General features: G+C 27.8%; 1 protein-coding gene across 1 annotated transcript; it reads left to right on the top strand.

The window, feature by feature from the left end:
• The first annotated feature begins 5402 nt into the window (after positions 1-5402).
• On the top strand, positions 5403-17493 carry LOC111293373 (putative disease resistance protein At1g50180). Its single transcript, XM_089766267.1, has 5 exons — positions 5403-6481; positions 12811-14564; positions 15364-15435; positions 16681-16825; positions 17351-17493. Exons 1-5 carry the CDS (start codon positions 5482-5484, stop codon positions 17491-17493), a joined length of 3114 nt encoding a protein of 1037 aa, XP_089622393.1. The 5' UTR covers positions 5403-5481.
• Positions 17494-25180: the final 7687 nt, after the last annotated feature.

Raw genomic sequence — 25180 nt, 5'->3', positions numbered from 1 at the left:
TATATAAAAGTCAAAGTTTTTGACAAAAAAGGAAAAAATCTTGGTTGGATGATCTATTATTTTGACATGTGGACAATTTTAAACAATTGACATATGTCTTGCATTTAATTAATTTTATTTGATTTTATTTAAATTTTAAAATATTTGAATGTATTGATTATATTTGAATTATTTTTAAAAAATTAAATTAATTACGTTTATTTTTTATTATTATTTACTTTAAATCACTCTCAATTAAATTCATATTAAAGGTAATAAAACTTTAATTGTCATCATTATAAGATAATTTTGTGTTTTCTTTTTTTAATTATAATATTCAACTCTTAAATTACATGTGTAAAAAAAATCACTTTTCAATTTTATATCTTATATAAATATATAAAAGTCAAAATTTTTAGTAAAAAAGAAAAAAAATCCAAGGTGGATGGTTTATTATTTTGACATGTGGACAATTTTAAACAATCAACATATGTCTTGCATTTAATTAATTTTATTTGATTTTATTTAATTTTAAAATATTTCAATGTATTGATTATATTTGAATTATTTTAAAAAAATTAAATTAATTACTTTTATTTTCTATTATTATTTATTTTAAATCACTCTCAATTAAATTTATATTAAAGATAATAAAACTTTAATTGCCATCATTATAAGATAATTTTGTGTTCTTTTTTTTTTCAATTATAATATTCAACTCTTAAATTACATGTGTAAAAAAAATCACTTTTCAATTTTATATCTTATATAAATATATAAAAGTCAAAATTTTTAGTAAAAAATGAAAAAATCCAAGGTGGATGGTCTATTATTTTGACATATAGATGATCTTAAACAATCGACATGTACCTTGATTTAATTAATTTTATTTGATTTTATTTAAATTTTAAAATATTTCAATGCATTGATTATATTTGAATTATTTAAAAAAATTAAATTAATTACATTTATTTTTTATTACTATTAACATTATATCACTCTCAATTAAATTCATATTAAAGGTAATAAATAAAACTTTAATTGCCATCATTATAGGATAATTTTGTATTCTCTTTTTTCAATTATAATATTCAACTTTTAAATTGCATTTATGTAAAAGAAAAAAACTACTTTCCAATCTTATATCTTATATAAATGTATAAAAGCCAAAACTTTTTGCAAAAAAAAAAAAAAAATTCTAAGATGGATGGTCTATTATTTTAACATGTAGTCGATCTTAAATAATCAAAATGTGTCTTGCATTTAATTAATTTTATTTGATTTTATTTAAATTTTAAAATAATTTCAATGTATTGTTTATATTTGAATTATTTTTAAAAAATTAAATTAATTACATTTATTTTCTATTATTATTTACCTTAAATCACTCTCAATTAAATTAATATTAAAGGTAATAAAACTTTAATTGTTATCAGTATAGGATAATTTTGTGTTTTTTTTTTCCAATTATAATATTCAACTCTTAATTGTAAAATAATTTCTATTACTTTGGCTTTTTTTTTTACATAAATGTAATTTAAAAGTTGAATATTATAATTGAAAAAAAATACAAAATTATCTTATAATGGTAGCAATTAAAGTTTTATTACCTTTAATATTAATTTTATTGAGAGTGATTTAAGGTAAATAATAATAAAAAATAAATTTAATTAATTTAATTTTTTAAAAATAATTCAAATGAAATCAATGCATTGAAGTATTTTAAAATTTAAATGAAATCAAATAAAATTAATTAAATGCAAGACACATATAGATTGTTTAAGATCATCCACGTATCAAAATAATAGACCATGTACCTTAGATTTTTTTTTTTTGCCGAAAGTTTTGGCTTTTATATATTTATTAGTTTTAAACTTGTGTCATGCATGGATATACAATTATATATATATATATATATAAAACTCAATTATATATAATATAACTAATAAATTTTATATAAAAACTATAAAATTTCAATGTAAAATAATGAAAAAAATAAACATATTGTAGATTAATATGAACTTATATAACATAAAGAAAAATATTTTGTATCATATCTCATCTAATAGTGATATTTATATAAAATTAAATAATTTTTAATTCCGAACGATAGAAATTTATTTCACTTAAAATCAATTTTGTGGAAACTTTTGCTTGTTGCTGCCCTTTGTTTTGGTGCAGGACATGTAAAACTCGTAATAACAAAAATAAACCCTTGGATAGATGGTGTCTATCCGTGTGTTGTATTTACAAAGGTCAAAGTACTTCAAATTGAATTTGCATTCTTTGGTAAATGGAATTGAAACTATATATTATATATTAAACATATATAAAATTGCAAATGAAAGGTAAATAAGAGAGAAAAACTTTTGCTAAATTCTAACAAACTCCAAATTTAACTAAAAAATCTAACCTTGTTCACATTCATTGTTAGTCATGAAGAAAAAATTGACAAAATCTCCAAGAATTAAAAAATAAAAAAAGATAAAACATATGAAATTATTCCATTCAAAAGTCTATAAAAAAAAAAGCTAATATTAAAAATGAATAGATAAATGGAGTACGAACATGCATAAAAAAGTGAATAAAAGAGAAATAAAATCAATCGACAAACATGACAAAGAAAAGTTTATCAACATAAAAAGGCATGTAACTGTGTGATCAAAATTTTCTTGATCATAATAAGATCAATATATTTGGAGGCTTTTAAAGACTAACCTCCTAGTACTTTTAACATATAGAATTTTCTATTTACAATAAGAATATGAGAAACTTTTATAAATTGAGAGTAATTTATGCAAAAAATTATAATGGATAATTAATTATTTATGTAATATATCTTTTATTTTGAAAAGTCTACACAATATTTTGAAAAGTTCTTATAAGACAATAAATTTTACCAATTGTAATTAATACTTATATAGAAAGAAATATGAAAATATGTTTCCAACTAATTAGACTTTTATTTTAGGTTTGAAATTTTAGCATTATATGCCTTATATATTCATTTAGGTTAATAAATACATAGATTATTTCTTAATTAAATACTAAAATCACGATCATTAGATAATGAATGCTTTCAAAGTATATTTCTTATTTATAATATACTTGTTTGATGTTCAAAAATAAGAATTGAATTTGGTTGAAATGATTTAAGATAATTTAATTATAACACATTTATAAAAGCCAAGAATATTGGATACTTATAATAAATAAATAACCTATTTTAGCCAAATAAATATCTTTTAAATTAATAAAAGATATATGAAGTCAAATCAAAATAATTAAATGCAGGACACAGTAAAACAATCTATATGTTAAAAAAAATAGATTATCCACATTGAATTTTTTTCTTTTCACCAAAAATTTTGATTTTTATATATTTATATAAGATAAGATAGGATGAATGACTTATTAATCACAACCCGCATATATAAAATCTAACATTATAAGGTATACTTGATTTTATAACAAAAACAAAATTCTAACATTATAATGTATCATTAATCTAATATAAATATCTAAAATCATTATATCATTTATATATATATTTATGTATAAGTAACATCCATTATTTAGTTGGATATTATATTTAATCAAATATAAATACACCAAATAATTGATTAAATAATCAATTCTTGATCATAATTTTAGTGGTTATTAAATTTTTAATTTCTTATTAGATTTCAATAGAAATTCTTTGAATCATTAAAAAATGTTTAATAACCGTAATTATATAGTTTATTAATTTTTTGAATCATTAAGAAATTATTTGATTATAATGTATCATTGATTTACAATTTAGGATATTTTATTAGAAATAAAAGGTAAGTCAATTAAAAATTTAAAAGAAAATAAATATAATTAATGCATTGAAATATTTTAAAAATTTTAAGAAATCCAATCAATTCATATCAATTTAATTAGAAATAAATATGAATAAATATAATTAATACATGACATGTGATGATTAATAAAGGTTGTCTACATATCAATATTATAGGCCATCTACATTGGACATTTTTCCTTTTTGCCAAAAGTTTTGACTTTTATATATTTATATAAGATATAAGATATAAGATTAGAAAGTGATTTTTTTTATGCAAATGTAATTTAAGAGTTGAATATTATAATTGAAAAAAGAGAGCACATAATTGAAAAAAGAGAACACAAAATTATCTTATAATGATGGCAATTAAAGTTTTATTATCTTTAATATTAATTTAGTTGAGGGTGATTTAAGGTAAATAATATTAAAAAATAAATAAAATTTATTTATTTTTTAAAAAATAATTCAAATATAATCAATGCATTGAAATATTTTAAAATTTAAATGAAATCAAACAAAATTAATTAAATGTAAGATACATGTCAAATTATTTAAGGTCATCCACATGTCAAAATAATAGTCCATTCACCTTAGATTTTTTTCCTTTTTTTTGCCAAAAGTTTTGGCTTTTATATACTTATATAAGATATAAGATATAAAATTTATAGATGTATAGATTGTCTAGAAACATAAGCTGAAATTGACACCTAATTAATCGAAATTAAATATGGCTAAATTTACATGGTTTGATTTGATAAAGAAAACGTTGGCTCTTAGAAGAGTGTAATTTTCTTTGAAATATTTATAGTAACTTCTAGTTGTTTAATATTATGAGTTAAAATTATTTTATGGTTATAATTATATGATATCAAAATTTTGAAATAATTCTCCTGATATCAAATCTGTGAGATCAAGATTCATTTTTTTCCTCTCATTGGAAGATTTTAAACTGGTGTTGGTTCTGATTTAGATTGTCCCTTATTTCTCACTTTTATGGAAATACTATTAATTTTCCATTGATTACTGAAGCCAATAATAAGAGTAAAGGGGGTAACCCAATTGCTTAGGAGCCTCCTGGTTTGAATAGGATACTTCCAAATGCTAAAGGAATGTTGAACAAGAAAAAGTTTGTGTGTGTTTGAGGATAACCTATGTGCCGGTAGAATTGGTAATTCATGTATTTTGATAATTCATATACTTGTATTTTATTTTATACAAAAATTATACATCATAATTCATATTAACATAAAAATATAAAATCTATATTTTTTGTTTTGTCAAATTCATATATGTTTTTTTATTTTTATTTTTAAATCATTTTACTTTCGTGTATTTTCTCGTGATGTTTTCCTGTTTTAGATTGTCAATTTGGGCCTGTTGTATTTCACCTTATTTCTTAACGAAAAGATCCCTATCGTAATGGTATAGTAAAGGGGTACGTGAATCTCCATTGGCTGTTTTCTCCAAGATGGATTGCCTAAGCAAGTAATTGGGTTAAATTCCCGTGCATGTAGCACTTTTGTCAGAGAATTGTTTCGACCTGTGGCACAAGGCAAGAATCCGAGAATTAATTACAACTCCAGCAATACAGCAAGATATAAAGGAAGTTCATAGAGCGATGAATTAAGAAAAAAGGATTTTGGCCTGGGTGTAGAGAGAAAAAGAAGAGAAATATGGCTTACTCTGCCGTCTCCTCCGTAGCCGCATGGATTGAAAAGGTTATAGTTGAAGGAGAACAATCGTGGAACTGGGATCCGCTTCGTGAAGTTTATCTTTTGCTAGAAGAGCTCAAGCGGATGAAAATCTTCCTGGAAGATATAAGACAGGATGAAAATACGATGTTAACTAGTCCCTACTTGGCTGAAATCGGAGAATTGGCTTATGAAGCTCAGGATGTCATTGAGGCTTTGGTTCTCAAAACTTTACCCAAAAGGAAACAAGGTATTTCAAACGTCATCAAAAGATCTGCTTGCTTCCTGAGAGAAGCATGGATGGTGATACAGGAAGTCACGAGCGAAATCATCAACTTGGAAAGACATTTACGGGACCGGAGCAATTTAGATCACTTGGAAAAGTTAAGGCGGTCTCACTCTAGCTCTAATCGTCACCCTCATTTTCTTGAAGATAATGTTGTGGGGTTTGACGCTAACATTATGGAATTAGTGTCAGATTTAGTGGATGATAAAAGTCATTTCCGAGTTGTTTCCATATGGGGTAAAGGCGGTTCTGGAAAGACAACTATGGCCAAGATGCTACACCATCATAGCCAAGTTAGAAATCATTTTGATTGCTTCGCTTGGGCATATGTTTCTCAAAACTGCCAGAGAAGAAATGTGTGGCAAAGAATTCTAATTAGCCTCAACGTTTTTGATGAGGATGATAGGAATAAGCGGGATGAACAAGTTGCAGAGAAGTTGTTTAAATTCTTGAAAGAACATAAATGTTTGGTGATACTTGACGACATTCCGAGCATCCAGGCTTGGGATAGTATAAAAGCTGCGCTACCGAGGAACCTGCAGGAAACAAGCAGCAAGATTTTGATTACTTGCCGCAACCAAGAGGTAGCTCTGAACGCAGATCCAAAATGTTACCTACATGAATTGCAGCCATTAAATGAGGACAACAGTCTGAAATTGTTCCGAAGGATTGCATTTCCTCAAAGACAATTCACAGGTAAATATCTCGCTCCATCTCATAGTTACTAGTATATATATATATATATATATATATATATATATATATATATATATATATATATACATATATATATTCGAAGACAAAACACACAAACTGTTAAAACAATTTTAAGAAGCTTGAAAGTTAGTAACGATTAAATTCTACATTAAATATACGAGTTAATATCACGAATAATCTGTAAATTATAATAAAATATTTAATATGATATATCAATTTTAAAAATTTTTAATATGATATCTGAACTATAAATTTGTTAATTAATATGATACTCATTTTTAACGTAACTAATTTCAAATAATAACATGTGATGGACAAAATACATTACAAATACTAGTTACCAAATTTATAGTTTAATTATTAGTTAAAGATTTTTAAAATTTAAGTATCACATTAAATATTTCATTATAATTTAAGAAACATTCATAATATTAACCCAACATAAATTTTGGGCTTCATCATAGTCCTTGCTTAGAAGATGCTTCACTTTTCTTTTTGAAAATTTAAAATTTCTCATTTCATGTTGATGATAAATTACTTTTATTGACAATAACACTTATTATAAATTTTCTTTTAACAATTAATATTCAAAAAGATTAGGATAAAAGTTTGAATTCTTATTCTCTTATTTTTACATACATACATACATATATATATACATACATACATACATACATATATATATATATATATATATGTGTGTGTGTGTGGCATGCAGTCACCCCTTCATCTAAGGATTACAAGTCAGCTCCAACCATGTATGATGTCAGTAAAGTTAACGATGCCTATTGACCTTATTTACTATTTTATTTTTTTTCTCTCTCAAATATTCGGTACAAGAATTAAATTATAAATATCTATATATAAATATATCATATTGCAAAGTATATGAATATCTAATAAGGTGTTCATAAATACCTACATGGATAATTTACAATTTTGACATATAAGTAGGGACGGCAATCAACCCCGTCCCCGACGGGTTCCGGCCCGACTCGATCCCATAAGGTCGGGTTTTTTTTTTTTTTGAATTTCGGTTTTCGGGTCGAGTAAGGTCGGGTATAGTTAGGGAATAATCGGGGTCGGGTCGGGTTCGGGTACGCCTAAAATTCGATCCGACATTATATAAAAAATTATTTTTTAATTAATTAATTAATTATATATATTTATATAATGATATTTTTAAATATTTATATTTAAAAAATAATATTTTATATTTTAAAAAATAATATTTTATATTTTAAAAAATAATATTTTATTAATTTTGAGTCGGGTACGATTTACATAGTATCGGGTCGGATCGAATTCGAGTATAAAAAAATCGGGTAGAATCGGGTTCGGATATGCTAAAGCATAAAGTCAGGTCGGGTTCGGGGCGAGTAAAACCCGCCCCGAACCTGACCCGATGCCATCCCTACATATAAGACCCAATAAATAATTATTAAATTTAAGTTATTTATCAAATAATCCTATCTAATCAATTTTTCAATGTTTCAAATTACAATCCAATCAATTATTCAATGTTTCAAAATCATAGAGTAAGTTTATCCCAATCTTTTATCCATTATGTGCTTTGCCTTATTTAAATAAAGCCACCGTTAACTTTACTCACATGAAACACGGTTGGAGCTAACTTGTAATCCTCTGAAGGGGTGATTACATGGCATACATCTATCTAATCTTATATATATATATATATATATATATATATTTATATATCATATTATAAAATATATGAATATCTGATAAAGTATGTCATTTGAATACATATATAGGAATCTAAATTTTTGACATATAAGATCCAATAAATAATTATTAAATTTAAATTATTTACCAAATAATTTTATCTAATCAAATTTTCAATGTTTCAAATTACAATCCAATCAATGATTCAATGTTTCAAAATTGTATAAATTAAATTTATCCAAATCTTTTATCCATTATGTGCTTTATCTTATTTAAATCAAGTCACCGTTAACTTTACTCACATGAAACACGGTTGGAACTAACTTGTAATCCTTAGATCAAGGGTTGATTGCATGGTAAACATCTAATATATATATATATATATATATATATATATATATTATATCATATTATATTATAATATACATAAAAATCTGATAAAATTTACTTATGTAGACGTTTAAGTGAACATCTTATATTATTGACACGTAGGATAGTTCTAAATAATTTTATTTAATTAATTATTTAATTTTTAAAAATTTTAAAGTTTCAAAATTTACCTTTATCTAAGTATTTCAATGCATATAAGTTTTATCCTAATTTAAACCTGAAAAAACATATCTCATACCTCACTCTTATTCATTTATATGAAATACAAAATTCAAATAATTTTAAAAAATTAAATCTCTAAATCTTAAGAACCATAAAAAATTATATACTGTTTAAATCAATATTCATATAAATTTAAATAAATAAAGTTTGTGGGTATATATATATATATATATATATATATTAGGACAATAAAATCCACTTACATTATTTGAATATATTAATTCATAGTTTATATAAAAGAGACGGAAGCATAAAAAGATTGAAAATTCATAGTTTTTGAAATACAAATAATTTATCTATATTTGATATAAAATTGTTAGTGTATAAATATTACTATAGATAAAGATGGTGGAAATTGAAAAAATTTAATTTTACTCAATAAAAACTTTTACTTATTTTATTATTTGCTTCTATCGAAATAATATTGTTTATTATATATTTAAAACTTTGCCACTTTATTCAAAAAGTTTCTTTTTTCTTATAACATGTATGTTAGATATATAAATTTTTACATGTGTCATAAATTTTGAACATTTGAATATAATTTTTTAAAAAATGCTAATTTATTTATATTTATACATATTTATATAAGTAAAACTAATCTATGCATCATATAAATCACAAGCTAGTATGAAAATAACGAATAATTTTATGTTGACATGAATTTTGGAAATTAAAAAATAAAAAAAATCCAATACATTTGGCATGTTAAAATCTCGCCACTTTAACCCATCTCTCTTTTTATTTTATTTCCTTTAAATTAAAAACTTAAAACAACGTAAGAATGATTTCAAGAGGAAATGAAAAAGAAGCACAAACAAAAAAGTTTAATAAAAATTCAAACAAAATAACCAAAAATATGTGAAATTCAGATAAAATAAACCAAACAATTAAAAAAATGGTAAGAAAAATCCACCAAATCTAGAATTTTAAATACTTTTTTTCCAAAAAAAAAATTATTTGTACAAAAAGAATAAAAAATAAAATTATAAAATTATAAAACTTTAGGTGGGGAAGTTTTTTTATTCTAGAAAAATTTTTAACCATCGTAAACCAATACAAGCCACCATATAAAAAAAACCTTAGAATTGAGATTTTCAAAAACCATTCTTCTTTCGTTTTAAACTTCTAGAAAATATAAAAAATTTTAAGAATATATACTAAAAAATGTATTAAGATTACTAAGACTCACGAGATTTTTCGTGGGCTTGTTTTGAATTTTTTGGGTTCAATTAAAAAAAAATCGAAAGAGAAGTTTAGGGAAAAATTATTAGTGGAAGCTAAGCGAAAGAAGAAATAAAGAAAACTATTCGTTGATAGGTCATAACTGAAAGCAAGAACAATGATAAAAGAGAAATCAAAGAAAATATAGGAGTTTTATTTAGAGAGAGAATGACGGGTGGCAATAGAGAGAGAAAATGAAAAAAAAAAATTGAAAAGGTGCAGGCATCATGAATCTCATGTCAATAGGAGAAAAATGTGGTCTTGCACTTATAAATAATGAGTTAATAGGCATATCTTTTTGGTTGAAATTATGGGCGATGATAAATAGGCTCTTTGCTAAATCGAGCTCCTATGAGAGATATCAAAATCGAGGTAGGCTCAAAATCATGGGTTTTCCAACACCTAATACTTATGTCTATTGAGTTGAAAAATGTACTTGTGATAAATGGTTTCAGAGTAGACTCAACCCTCCATTGATGTTCCATCACTTAATAATCATATTTAAGGGGTTAAAAAATAAATCCGTGATAAATGATATCAGAATAGACCTAACTCTTTATTGATGTGAGAACCCTATTGCAGATATTAGGGTTGAGGGAGGTTTGAACTAAGTGATATCAGAGTAGATCCAAACCTGTGAAAGATCTTGACACTTAATTTTAGAAGGGCTAAGTAATATTATATTATATTTTATAAACAATAACAAGCTAATAAAATTATAAAATAAAATTAGAACATTCAAAATTAAGGAATACCAACACTTTTGTATTAATAGTAGAAATACTAATTATACAAAATTTATACAAAATTTCAATGAATTGTAGAACTATTTTATTTTTTGACAATTTAAAATTAAAATATAAAATATAAATAAATCAATTGTTAAACAATATCTTTTTATCAAAATAAGAAAAATAAATATACTTTTAAAAGAATGAAGTTAAAATTTTGAGATATAAAATTATGATAAAATCTTCTCTAAAATGGTTTTAATCTTTTTTTTTTCCTTAAGAAAAGATTGCAGGATAACATGAAAGAGAGATAAAGAGTAAAATTTGAAGTAAAAATTTATATGGAGATGAAAAATTGTAATAAGTTATAAGAAAGAAAAAAGAAAAAAAAACACGTTTGGTAAATGATTATAAATTTGGAGTCTTGTTAAGAATGTAAAAATTAATTTGATCTTTGTTTTGTTCAAATAATTGTGATTTTAAACTTGTGACAAATTTTTTGATTTTATAGATTTGTAAGTAGTGATTGGTAAATATAATAAATAATGAAATAGGAATAGATTCTAACTCTCTTAAACTAGAATGCATAAAATTAAATTATAAAAGCAAAATAAAATTAATAGTTTTAATTGAGAATGAGCCCATTTAAATTTAATATATATATATATATATATATATATATATATAAATAAGGCTATCAAAATTTTGGGGGGCCCTTAACTTTTAACATCGGTTCACTCATCATCCACTCTTCATTGATATGAAGGCTAGAGGCCATGAGACATATCAAGATGGGTTCTGAATGAAAGTGTCAATGCAATGAAGATGTTGTACAATTGGATGGGTGAGAATATTACGAATCCTACATCGATAAGATCTTAGATTTATAAATGTTTTTGGGTTGAAAACGTGTATTCCCAACCTAAGTTCTTTATGTAAAATCCAATTGTCCTTAAGGTACCCATTCTTTAATTATTTTATTTTATTTTTAATTTGTGTGCATATATGAAGTTTGTGAAACAATTTCAGAAAGTAAAAGTAATAAAAATTATAAAAATAAAATTATTAATTGAGTAAATTGCTTTAAAAGTTAAGAATAATAAAAATAATGAAAGTAAAGTTATAGATTTATTATATCTTAAGTTATTTAATATAATATAAATATTTAAAAAATAAATGTATATCTAATTATCAATTACACTTAGGAATACATTTAGATTGCGTATAGTTTATGATTAATTACTTTTAATATATTTAATTTTTATAATTAAAAAATATATTATTATATTCATATTAACATATATAAAAATATACAAAAACTAAATATTTTCAAAAATTAAAATTTATTTAAATAAAAAATTTTACTTTCACAACAACACATGAATATAAAATTATAACCAAACCAATATTTTAAAATAATAATATTTTATTTATTATTATTACTATTACTAGTAATCTTGTTCTTTAATTTAAAATTACTCTGTTTAATTATTAGTCAATTAAAAATTATTTTTAATCAATATTTTTAAAAAATATCACTAAATAAGTAGGGTAACAAGCCAATAATAATAACTCAAAATTAGCAACATAAAGCTACTTTTAATTGTAAGTATATTCACTCAAGGGTCGAGCTATCCATTTGAGTTAGAAAAATTATCTAAAATTTGAGATAATTTGAATAAAAATTTAAGAGTTATTAAATAGATTTGGACAAAATTTTTAGGTCAATTTAAATTTTAGATTGGATCTTAGACATAAGAATTAGAGCTCAAGTTTGGCTAGGTCCGATTCAAATAATTTAAATATAATTAAATTATTATAATTATATAAATATATGTGTAAATTTTTATTTTAATATTATTTTTTTAAAAAATATTTTTTTTATTATATAAATTGAACTTAATAGATAAACTTGAATTTTATTATTTTAATATGAATTGGGTTTTGAAAAAATTTTGAACCTGAAATATCAGATGAAGTAAAACAAGTATATAAATTATTATCCAATGTTAACTCGCTTAACCTATGAGAACACCTCTGATTCTGAGTCCGCAGCTCACTATTTTACTAATTATTTTATATTTCAAGTTACAGGTTATAGAAGTGGGGACGAAGAGGTGGAAGAAATGGTTAATCGATGCGAAGGATTGCCATTAGCCATTGTTGTGTTGGGAGGGACTATCGCTACAACGTTGTCGGAAGAAGAAAGCTTGAGGTTGTGTCGAATTTTGCGGTGCGGAGGCTATGGAGTGCTGTCGAACCTGTTAGCCTTAAGCTATGACGTTTTGCCATCCTATTTAAAGCCATGCTTCCTATATTTAAGTCTCTTTCCGGATGGCTACGAAATATCTACGGTTAAATTGATTCAATTGTGGGTTGCAGAAAATATTATTCCATTTCCATTGGTGGAAATTGAAAATAGAAGGGAAATATGGATAGAAGAAATCGCAGAATACTACTTAATGGAGCTTGTCGAAAGACGCATGATGCAAGTCGGACAACTAGATGCAAGTTTAAAGATCAGAACATGCTATGTGCATGATATGATAAGAGATATGTGCTTGGCAAAAGCCAGAGAACAGAATTTTGTTGACATTGTTGATACAACTCAAGTTGGCTACCCTCTTTTCTCAATCGGAAGACTTGCCATACATGAATCCGGTGATATGAGAGGGATTGACAAACTTCGTGATCTCAGGTCTCTCTTTTTTTTCGATGTGATGTTTACGGATAAGTTAATTTATAGATCTCTCCACCAATCTAATGAAATTTACGCAACCAAAGATAAGCCTTGGCTTTCGACACTTTTGCTATTACGGCGAGTTATCCGTAAATTTCAGAGGACATGGAGATACTTGAGCAACAATTTTAAGTTGCTCAGAGTCCTGGAATTTGAAGGGTCTGAAATTTATGTAGGAGGGGAATTACAAAGTGATATAGGTAAGCTCATCCACTTGAGATATTTAAGTCTCCGGAACGCTTCTTACGTCTCAAGGCTACCTTCAACTTTAGGCAAGTTGACGCTCTTGCAAACATTGAATTTGGAAATTGATGAGAAGTTTGCTGTTCATCTACCTGATGTTATATGGAAGCTGAAAAGTTTAAGACATTTGTATCTCCCGAAGAAATGTAATGATAAGACCAAGTTGAAGCTGAACGATTTGAGGAACCTACAAACGCTTGTGAATTTCAACACCAAGAATTGTTATATGGGAGATCTTTGTAGCCTGACAAATCTTAGAGAGTTGAGGATATCCAGGCACTTCATTCTTGAAGATATTGAGGAAATCTTGGATTCGAATCCTCGGATTGTTACCAGTGAACATCTTCGATCCCTGTATATTTGGAGTCAAGACCCAATAGATCCAAAACATTTAATGCTTCTACTCTCAAACTGTGTAGATATTCTTGAGTTGAGTCTAACTACAGCAATGAGGGAGCTGCCAGGTTACCACCAGTTTCCCTCCAAGGTCACTTACTTGTACTTGAATGAGTCTGAACTTGATAGAGATCCAATGCCAACACTAGAGAAACTACCCAACTTGAGGGTTCTAGGATTGCACAAAGCATTCGCTGGAAAGGAAATTGTCTGTTCTTCTGAAGGTTTTGCTCAACTGATTTCCCTAAAACTCATTGAAAATTCTAATCTAGAAGAGTGGAGGGTGGATGAAAATGCCATGCCCAAACTACGCAACTTGGAGATTGTCGATTGCAGAAGTTTGAAGATGCTTCCAGTTGGATTGAAGCTCGTCAAAACCCTTCAAGAGGTCAAGATGGAAAAGATGCCCAGAGCGTTTAAAGATAGATTGGTGCAAGGAGGAGAAGATTTCTGCAATTTCCAACACATTTCTACTATCATATTTCAAAACTGTCACTGAAACCGCGATCCACAACAGGTGACTTTAATAATTTATAAAGTTTCTTCTTACATTACTACGACGATTTTGACTTTGCATTTTTCCCAATGGTGTTGTTAAAAGTCTTTCTAGCTACGTTCTTAATTTCTACACTTTTAGCCACTCTTATATAGATTTGATTACACCATACAATTTTTTACATCATTTTGATGAATTAAAAATAGCTGTAAATGCTGCATAAACTGGCAAAATATAGCTACACATTATTCATTGCAGTTAAAGGTGACCAATGTGGAACCAAAATTTTGAATAGCAGCACTTTCTTAAGTTTTCAGTGCATAAAAATATATGGTATACGAAATAAGTTTAGCTAAAACCTAAATTAATGAAATGTTGGACTCTTAATTTTAATGGTGGGTTCAAAGACAATCTCAAATACAAAAAATTACATTGCTTATGGTTACGAGTTTTAGTTAGTTATGGTTTCTTCCTTAACCAGAACAAACTTTTAGCAAAAACAAACTTGTTTAGTTATGGGTAATTACTTACACCATGCTTAATTTTTCATGCTAGTAAGTTCATCTGATTGTGATTTCTTTTGTGAGCTTTAACTTTTCAATTGGGTTTTGTTTATTTTCAAACTCATAAGAGAAGAAAAAGAAAAGACAGTTGATACTAATCTTCCAACAATTGAAGTCTGACTTGAGAATATAAATGCTGAAGCGGAAGTTTTCCAACTTTGCTTTGTTAGGCAAAGCATGATCAAACCAGCAAACAAGTCGGCAAAACCGCTGCATTTCAGCATCCAGAGTCCTACATGGAGGTAATTTGTCACATTGTTTTTGGTTGTTTTCAATTGATTGGTGGTTCATCAGAGCTTTAGTACCAACAATTCCTTTTAAATTTTTTACATTGTTAAATATCGTAGTCTGTTGCTGTCATTAATTAGAATCAAAATTATTATTTTATTTTTTTTACAAAGGTAATCATGGTCTAGAGATGAGGAAAAGCTTGCAAGTGCTGAGATTTGAATTTAAAGTCATCGGATACCGTTTTCTAAGGGTGGTTGCATCAACCAATTAATTTAATTTTCAAGTTTCAAATTTAGTTTCTTTGGTATTGGATACATATGTGTAATGTGTGCATTGAAAAAAACTCTTCACTTTCATGTTTATTTTGGGATTCATGAACCGAAAAAGGTTGATTAAATATGGCTTTTATTCTGTATACGATTATGCACTTTAGAAGATTGAGCTATATTTGCTTACTACTTCCTTTGCTTGTTTCTTAGTTTGCCGAACTTTAATGATCAAATTCAAAAACTATGATTTTGGGATGATATATTTACACTATGATCAAGAAAAAAATAGATTTGAAAAAATCGTTTGGTTTTAGAAAATATTTTTTATATTTTTTTAATTTTAAAAAACATGTTTGATACACAAAAATAAAATATAATTTTCAAAAATGAAAATTATAAAAAAATGTTTGGTATTTGCATTTTCGAAAAAAAAAAAATAGTGCTTGATCCTATAGTATACACGATGTACATCTAAAAACTAAATGCTCAATTTGAGATTAAATGTTTGGATAGTTGGCGTAATTCAGAACTAAATATTTTAATTCGTATAAATAAGGATTAAATGTTATTAACTTGCACTAATGTAGGATTTTTTCAATGAAAACTGTGATGTGAATGATAAATGCAGTAATAACACATAAAAATATTAAAAGCCAACTAATCTAACACTTTAATGCTGATTTGAATTTTTTTTAAGTATTCGATTAAAAAAAATTATCAAATGAAAAGTTATTGATAAAAAAAAAAACCTAAATGAAAAAAAAAAAACCCCAAACCTGGAGCAGATTGTTGTTAACCCTAATCACCTAGACAACATTTGGGTTTAGGATTCATTGTTAACCTAAATATCTTTTCTATTTCAATCGTTGATTTCAATAGTGTAAGAGTCATATAATGGCTAAGGTTTTGATCGATAATGGCTCATCCATCAATGTTATACCTGTGACTACTCTGGTGAAACTCTTTGTTGATGGATCTTATATGAAGCCTAGTCATATGATAGTGAGAGTCATTGATGGAACCAGAAGAGAGGTGCTGGGAAACATAGAAATACCATTACAAATTGGCCCGTACACTTTCAATGTGAAATTTCAAGTTATGGACATCTCTCTTTCATATAGTTGCTTATTGGGTAAGCTGTGGATCCATAGAGCAGGTGTTGTTCCATCCTCATTACATTAGAAAGTTAAATTCATTGTTGAAAAAAAGCTAACATGTGTGGCAAGAGAAAAAGATTTATTGGTAACTCAACCGATAAATACTCTTTATGTGGAATTAACAGATGAAGCACTAGAATGCTCTTATAGATCCTTCAAAATTGTCAATGCAACATATGTGGCTGAAAGATCTAAATTGCATTTGCCACACTTGTCTACGACAACTAAAATGGTAGTCAAACAGCTTACCAAGATGGGATGATGACTTGAAGTCGAACTTAGAAAGAATCTACAAGGAATCACGAAGCCATCGACCATATATGAAAAGAAAAATAGATTCGGCTTGGGATATAAACCAAAAAAAGGGGACAGAATGAAAATGATGAATGAAAAAAAAGATAATAGGATAGCTAATCTTGAGGGATATGAGTCAGAGTCAGAGCCTATGATCATTCCATACCTTTATGATTCTTTTTGTTCGGGAAGATATATTTATCTAGATTTATCTGGAGCTCTAAGTGCAGGATTCATGAAAGAATTTTCAGAGCTGGCCATTCAAACGGTGGATGATGGAGAAAAGAAGAGTCAAAGTGAAGAGCTGTTCGTGTATCCTTGTCTTCCAGATTTTGAGTTGGATAATTGAAAAGTTATAGAGCTGCTTGTTGTCTTTAAAACTTTGAAAAAGTAATGTACCGTGGAACTTTAAATCCCTAATTACTTTCTATGAGCATTAGGAGAACTTTTGTGACATGTTTATGTTTGTCATTTTAATAAAAAGCTTGGAAAATGCGTCTACATTTCTCTTATTCACTTTCACTTTTATTCTTTCGAATCATTTCCCTTTTTGCCTTAATCATTTTCTTGCCATTTTATTTTTTTTTATGCCAATGTTTTCTTCATTTTACCATTTGCAAGGCCTCAAATAATGAACACGAGGATAATCATGACAATAATCTTGGATTCGATTTTGAAAACTTAATTCATGTTGACGAACTTGATAATGAAAAAGATTCAGATAATTACACACTGCCTCCTGATTTGTTAAAATTAATAGAACATAAAAATAAGCCAATTGAACCCCACCAAGAAATTATTGAATTAGTGAATTTGAGGGATGATGAAAATAAAAGAAAAGTCAAAGTTGGTACATCCCTTTTATCGGTTAAAAGGTAAAAGCTAGAAGAGCTACTCCGAGAATATATAGATGTGTTCGCATGGTCTTACCAGAATATGACAGAACTTAACACTAATATTGTTGAGCATAAATTGCTTTTGAAACCGAAATGTAAGCCAATGTAACAAAAGCTAAGGCGTATGAAGTCGAAGATGCTACTAAAAATTAAGGAAGAAGTGAAAAAAACAATTTGATGCAAGATTTTTGAAGGTGGCAAAATATCCTGAATAGGTAGCCAACATAGTGCCAATTCCCAAGAAAGATGAAAAAGTGAGAATGTGTATCGACTATCGAGATCTGAATAGGACAAGTCCAAAGGATAATTTTTCTTTACCCTATGTCAATATTCTAGTGGATAATACTGCTAGGCACTCTACATTTTCTTTTATGGATGGCTTCTCAGGCTATAATCAGATCAAGATAGCTCAGGATGATATGGAGAAAATCACATTTGAGACTATGTGGGGGATATTCTGTTACAAAGTCATGCCTTTTGGGTTAAAAAATGCTAGTGCCACTTATCAAAGAGCAATGGTGACTATTTTTCATGACCTGATGCATAAAAAAATAGAAGTGTATGTGGATGATATGATCGTAAAATCTCATGAAAAAAAGGATCATGTAGTCAATCTCAAAAAGCTGTTTGATAGGTTAAGAGGATTTTAGTTGAAATTAAATCATACCAAATGTACATTTGGTGCTAAATCAAAAAAATTATTAGGTTTTGTGGTCAGTAAAAGAGGAATCAAAGTTGATTCAGAAAAGATATAGGCTATTTAGAATTTATCCCTTCCCTGTACTTCGAAAGAGGTACGAAACTTTATGGGAAGATTGAATTATATTGCTCGCTTCATATCTCAACTCACTTACAGGTGCGATCCTATTTTCAAGCTTATTCGAAAACATGATCCAAAAGAATGGAATGACAAATGTCAAAAAGCTTTTGACAAAATTAAAGAATACTTATCGAATCCGTCCGTGTTGGTGCCGCCCATTCAAGGGAAACCTTTGATTTTATACTTAATAGTGCATAAAAATTCAATAGGATGTGTGTTGAGGCAAAGAGATGAAACCAATAAGAAAGAACAAGTAATCTACTACTTAAGTAAAAAATTCACTGATTATGAGTCAAAGTATTCACCATTAGAGAAGATATGTTATGCATTGGCCTGGACAACTTGAATGCTCCGACAATACATGCTTTATCATACCATTTGGCTCATAGCCAAGTTAGATCCTATTAAGTATATCTTTGAGAAGCCTTCATTGACAAGGAGAATAGCACGGTGACAAGTTATACTTTCAGAGTATGATATTGTTTATGTGACTTAAAAGGCTATTAAAGGAAGTTTAATAGCCAAATTTCTTGCTGATCGTGAAGTCAAAGATTATGAGCCAATGAAATTAGATTTTTTTGATGAACATATGATGGCCATTGAAGAAAATAAACATGTTGTAAAGTCTTGGAGAATGTATTTTGATGGAGCTGCTAACGTTTTAGGCCATGGTATTGGGATAATTTTGTTATCTCTTGATGGGCACTATTACCCAATCACAGCCAGGTTAAATTTTAATTGCACAAATAATGGGGTTGAATATGAGGCTTGTGTTATGGGTCTACAAGCTAAAATTGAAAAAAAGATTAAAGTGTTAAATGTTTTTGGAGATTTGGCTCTAGTCATTTATCAGTTACAAGGTGAATGAGAGATGAGAGATTTCAAGTTAATCCGATATCATAAATTCATCTCTGAGTTGGTTAAGCAATTTGAAGAAATTTAATTTGAGCATCTGCCCAGAGAGAAAAACCAAATTGCTAATGCACTAGCTACTCTAACTGCAATGATCAAAATAGATGTGAACACTGAGATCCAACCCATCAAGTTGGATGTGAAAGATGTACCAGCACATTGTTCAGATGTCAAAGAAGAAATGATGGGAGGCCATGGTATCATGATATTATGCAATATATTAAAAGTCAGCAATACCCGAAGCATGCTATAAAAAATGATAAAAGGATTATTAGAAGGTTCGCTATGAGTTTTTTCTTGGATGGAGATGTCCTCTACAAAAGTGATCAAGATTAAGTACTCTTAATATATGTAAATGCAGCTGAAGTAAAGAGAATTATTGAAGAAGTACATAATAGAGTCTATGGGGCACATGCAAATGATCGTATGATGGCTAGACAAATCATGAGAGCTGGCTATTATTAGTTGACAATAGAAGGTGATTGTATTGATTATGCTAAGAGATGCCATAAGTGTCAAATTTATGTTGACAAGATTCATGTTCCACTATCAGCATTACACATTATGGCTATTCCATGGTCATTCTCTATGTGAGTTATAGATGTCATTGGTCCATCACCCCAAAAGCTTTGAATGGATATAGATTCATCTTTGTGATGATTGATTACTTCACAAAGTGGGTAGAAGCCACATCGTATGCTAGTGTCACCCGATCTGTAGTATGTAAATTCCTAAAAAAAGAGATAATATGCAGATATAGGCTTTTAGAAACAATTATTTCTAATAATACCAAAAATTTAAATAGTAAAATGATGAATGAAGTATGCACTCAGTTCAAGATTTGTTATCGTAATTTTGCACCATATCGTCCGAAAACGAATGGGGTTGTGGAGGCTGCGAACAAGAATATCAAAAGAATCATGGAAAAAATGATTGATACTTACAAAGATTGGCATAAGAAGTTACCTTTTACTTTGTATACTTATAGAACTTCAGTTCGAACATCTATTAGGGCAACCTCGTTCTCTTTGGTATATGGAATGGAAGCTGTGTTATCGATCGAAGTGAAAATTCCCTCACTGAAAGTCATGATAGAGGTAGAGTTAGAGAAAGTAGAATAGGTTCAGAATCGCTACGAATAATTGAACCTTGTTGAAGAGAAAAGACTCACAGCACTTTGTCATGGTCAATTATATCAAAAGAGAATGACGAGAGCACATGATAAGAAAATTCACCCTCGTCGCTTTAGGAAAAGAGACTTAGTGTTGAAAAGGATCCTTCCAAATCAACATGACAATCAAAGGAAATGGACGCCAAATTGGAGAGGCCCAAACATGGTGAAAATGGCCTTTTCTAGTGGGACATTGATTTTGACAGAAATGGACGGAAATGATTTACCTACTCTGATAAATTCAGATGCTGTAAAGAAATATTTTACTTAAAAAAAAGTAAAAAAATAAATGAAAAAATGATGGCTTATCTAAGCTGAAAACCTGGAAATGCGACTTAGATGTAAAGGGGAAGCATTATAGAAAGATGACCTTGCAAAAAAGGCAAGTGTAGTTTGATAAGTTCTGAAGAATCAAGAAAGTCATATAATTTAGTTTTAGAAAATGAATCTGGGAATATTTTGTTCATGATTATCTTATGATCATTACTTGGGCACTTTTGTTTCAACTCGAACACTTTTGTTTCCATGCACTTATTATTAGTATAATGAAATATACCAGCTCTTATTTGAAAATAATGCCTATCCATTCTATTACCTCATTTGATATCTTTGTTCACCTTACAAATGAATGAGAGAAATGTGTGATTGCATTTTGTTTGTCTTGAACTTAAAATGATGAAAAAAACAAACACGAAAGATCTCAGTATTACTTTTTAAAAGTTAACAAAGGCAGATGAAAGAAGATGAAAAAAGCATTGATGTTACAGACTTTTGAAGAAAAAAATATTGTTGGAGAAGAATACAATGGACAACCGTTAAGAATGGATTGGTTATAAGGCAATTGTTGAAAAGTTTGATAAAAAAAAGTAGGGTAAAAAGTGAGAGATTCCGAGAACCTTTATATTACGATGAATAATTTTGATTGCATTACATGCATTGCATTTAGAGCACTCAGTACATGCATCCATGAGCAATTATAATAAAGACAGAAACTTTTCATTTCTTAATGAAAAACAAGATTTTGATATTCGGATGAAGACAATGATCTAACAAGAGATGTCAAAAGAGAGAAATTTGCTTGTTTAAAGATGAAAAATCAATTTCGAGAAAAGATAGATTTTTAAAGTTGTTGAGCCTCTGCTTATAGGAGCTTTTTCAAGATGAGATTTTTAAAATTGTTGAACCTCTACTTAGAGGAGTTTTTTTCTCAAGATGATATTTTAAAGTTGTTGAACCTCTACTTAGAGGAGTTTTTCGAAGATAAAAATTTTAAAGTTGTTGTGCCTCTGTTGAGAGGAGCATTTTAAAGAATTTTTAAAGTTATGGAGCCTTTGCTTAGATAAGCCTTTTCAATATGAATTTTTAAAGTTGTGGAGCCTCTACTTAGATGAGCTTTTTCAATATGAGATTTTTAAAGTCGTTAAGCCTCTGCTTAGATGAGCTTTTTCTCAAGATGATATTTTAAAGTTGTTGAGCCTCTGCTTAGAGGAGCTTTTCTAAGATGAGAATTTTAAAGTTGTTGAGTCTCTGTTAAGAAGAGCATTTTCAAGAATTTTTAAAGTTGTAAAGTCTCTGCTTAGAGGAGCTTTTTCAAGATGAATTTTTGAAGTTGTTGAGCCTTTGTTGAGATGAGCATTTTCAAGAATTTTTGAAGTTGTTGAGCCTCTGATTAGATGAGTTTTTCAAATTTAAAAAAAAAGAGGGTTTTATGCTAAATGTTTCCTCTTTTTTTGAATAAAATAGTTGTCTGTTTATCTTTGCCTTATTTTTAATTCTCAGAAATAGGCAAAGAAGGGCAGCTATAGACACCATTTTATTTATTCTTTTTTTTTTCTCTTTTTTTCTGACAACGGCTCTAACAATCGCCTGCAAGCCACTGGCAGCCATTCTGACAGTCGGTAGCCTCCCAATCGTAGGTAATCAAAATCTCAAATTTTTTGAGATTTTGATCTTCTTTTTGCTTTATAAATAGAGTTGTAAAAACACCTACAAGAGAGAGGAAGGGGGAGAAGCCCAGAAACCTTAAAAAAAAATAGATAAAAAAAGACATTGCCAGATCCAATAAAAAAAGCTTTCTATAAAAAAATCAAACACCAAAATACAAGCAAACCAATAGTCCCTGGAATGGGAACCATAACGCCAGTTTATAGAAAACAAAAAAAATCACAACAACAAGAAAAACCAGTTTGGTCGAAACCTTTCAGGCCAGATCCCTGCTATTCGGAGCCCTTTTTCGTAAAACTAGGCTCGGATCTAGACTCAAAAGGCTGGGAACATTCATTTCGAAGATTTTAGATTTTTTCGACAATCGACAGATGACGATCAATGACCACTGACGGCGGTTGACACGGTAAAGCAGTCGTCGAATTTTGAGTTTTAAAGAGAAAAAGGGAGTTATCTGAGAGAAAGAGAGAGAAAGAAGAAGAAGGCTGAAAAAAAAAGCTGATTTGGCCTTTAAATAGGCCTTCAAAACGACGTCATTTCGACCTTAGAGGATCCGCGCGTCAACTCGCAACCCGACCCGATGACCCGTTCTCCCTTTTGCCCTATTGACTGGTCCAGTTAAACTAACCCGGATCGAACCAAACCGGCATTGAACTGTTAAACCCGAACCAACCAGATCGAATCGTCGAACCGACCCAGACCGTGTTGACCGGATTGTTGACCGGTTTGGCTCAAGTAAAAAAAAAAAATTTTTTTTTGAATTTTTTGTTATTTTAAATTTTATTATTAATATTTATGTATATAAAAATGTTTAAATTTACCAAAATAAATTTTTATTATTTTATAATAATTATTATTATTAATAAATAATAAAATTTATAATAAAAGTTTTTGATAAGTATAATTAAATAAATGTAATACAAAATTAATAAAAAATAAGAAAAAAGAAATTTTTATCTGACGATGAGATTCAAAGGTATTTCGAGTAATGATACTTACGAAATCTCTAAGTGAGAAGATTTTTTTTAAATACTATCAGTGTATTGGAGTATTTATAAAAAGTTTTCAATATAATAAATTTTTTTTCTTTAATAAAATAATAAAATTAATTAATTAATAAATTAAGAATAAGTAATAAAAATAAGAAAAAAGAAAATTTTATCTGATGATGGGATTCTAAAAGTATTTCGAGTAGAGATGCTTTAAGAAATCCCTAGGTGAAAGATTTTTTAAAAATATTACCAATGTATTGGAATATTTATAGAAAAACTTCAATATAATAAAATTTTCATTTTCTTCAAAGTTTTAAATGAAAAGATTAATAAAACAATTAATAAAAATTTATAAAAAAAAATAAAATATGTGTATCAACATGATAACATTCTGCATTGCATGCATGACATATTTTTTTTACGAAAAGTAAATTTGAGCCCCTAAGGATAAGATTTGAAGGTATTTCGAGAAATGATGCCTAAGAAATCTATAAGTGAAAAAATGTTCTTCTAATGTTACTAATGTACTGAAACATTTTAAGAATTATTTTGAAAAAAGGGTTCTAATTTAGTTTTCTCGAATAAAATTCTAGCACTAAAAAAACTAATTTCCAATAAATCAAAAATTAAAAAAATTATTTTTTAAACACCGAAAATAAGACTATTTTTATTAAAATCATAGGATAATACGTAGTTAAGTGGTACCGTTTCGAAATGGACGTTGTGAGGGTGCTAATCTTTCTCCATACGTAATCGACTCTCGAACCCAGACTGTTTCGCAGACCATAAAATTATCTTTTTAATAAATTTTAATTAATTTTATTAAAAAGAATAAATTTTAATAGGTAACAAATCGCACTTAACCAAAAAAATTGACGGCGATTCCGTTATATTTTTATTTTGTTTCCAAATCTATCGGACAAATGCAAAACCGTTATGACACTGCAAGTTTAATTTTTTGGTGCTTGGCAACTCTTGCAAGCTTGATACCTTAATTGGTCATCTTGCAGGGCCAAAGAGGAAGATAAAATTACAATTATTATCAGTGCTAGAATAGGCACTGGCTCGAGGCAAGAGAAGAAGAAAAAGAAAGAACATAAAAGCAAGGAAGGAGAATAGGCTTGTTTCAGCATTTACCCAAAAGAACAATAATTTTGCGTCTATTATGAATCGAACTTGAGTGTCAAGTAGTTTGAGTAAATAGTAAAAATTACTTTAAAGAACCAGTATTTATGAAGATTAAAAAATTAAACTTCATAAATAACAAAATACATTATTTGCCTATCACTTTCGTTAGGAAC

Source organism: Durio zibethinus, chromosome 10 (assembly GCF_047325235.1).
Source record: "Durio zibethinus cultivar Kanyao isolate XHJ-2024 chromosome 10, ASM4732523v1, whole genome shotgun sequence".
NCBI lineage: Eukaryota > Viridiplantae > Streptophyta > Magnoliopsida > Malvales > Malvaceae > Durio > Durio zibethinus.
Note: the sequence above shows the minus strand (reverse complement) of the source record. Positions and strands in the feature narration are given on the sequence as shown.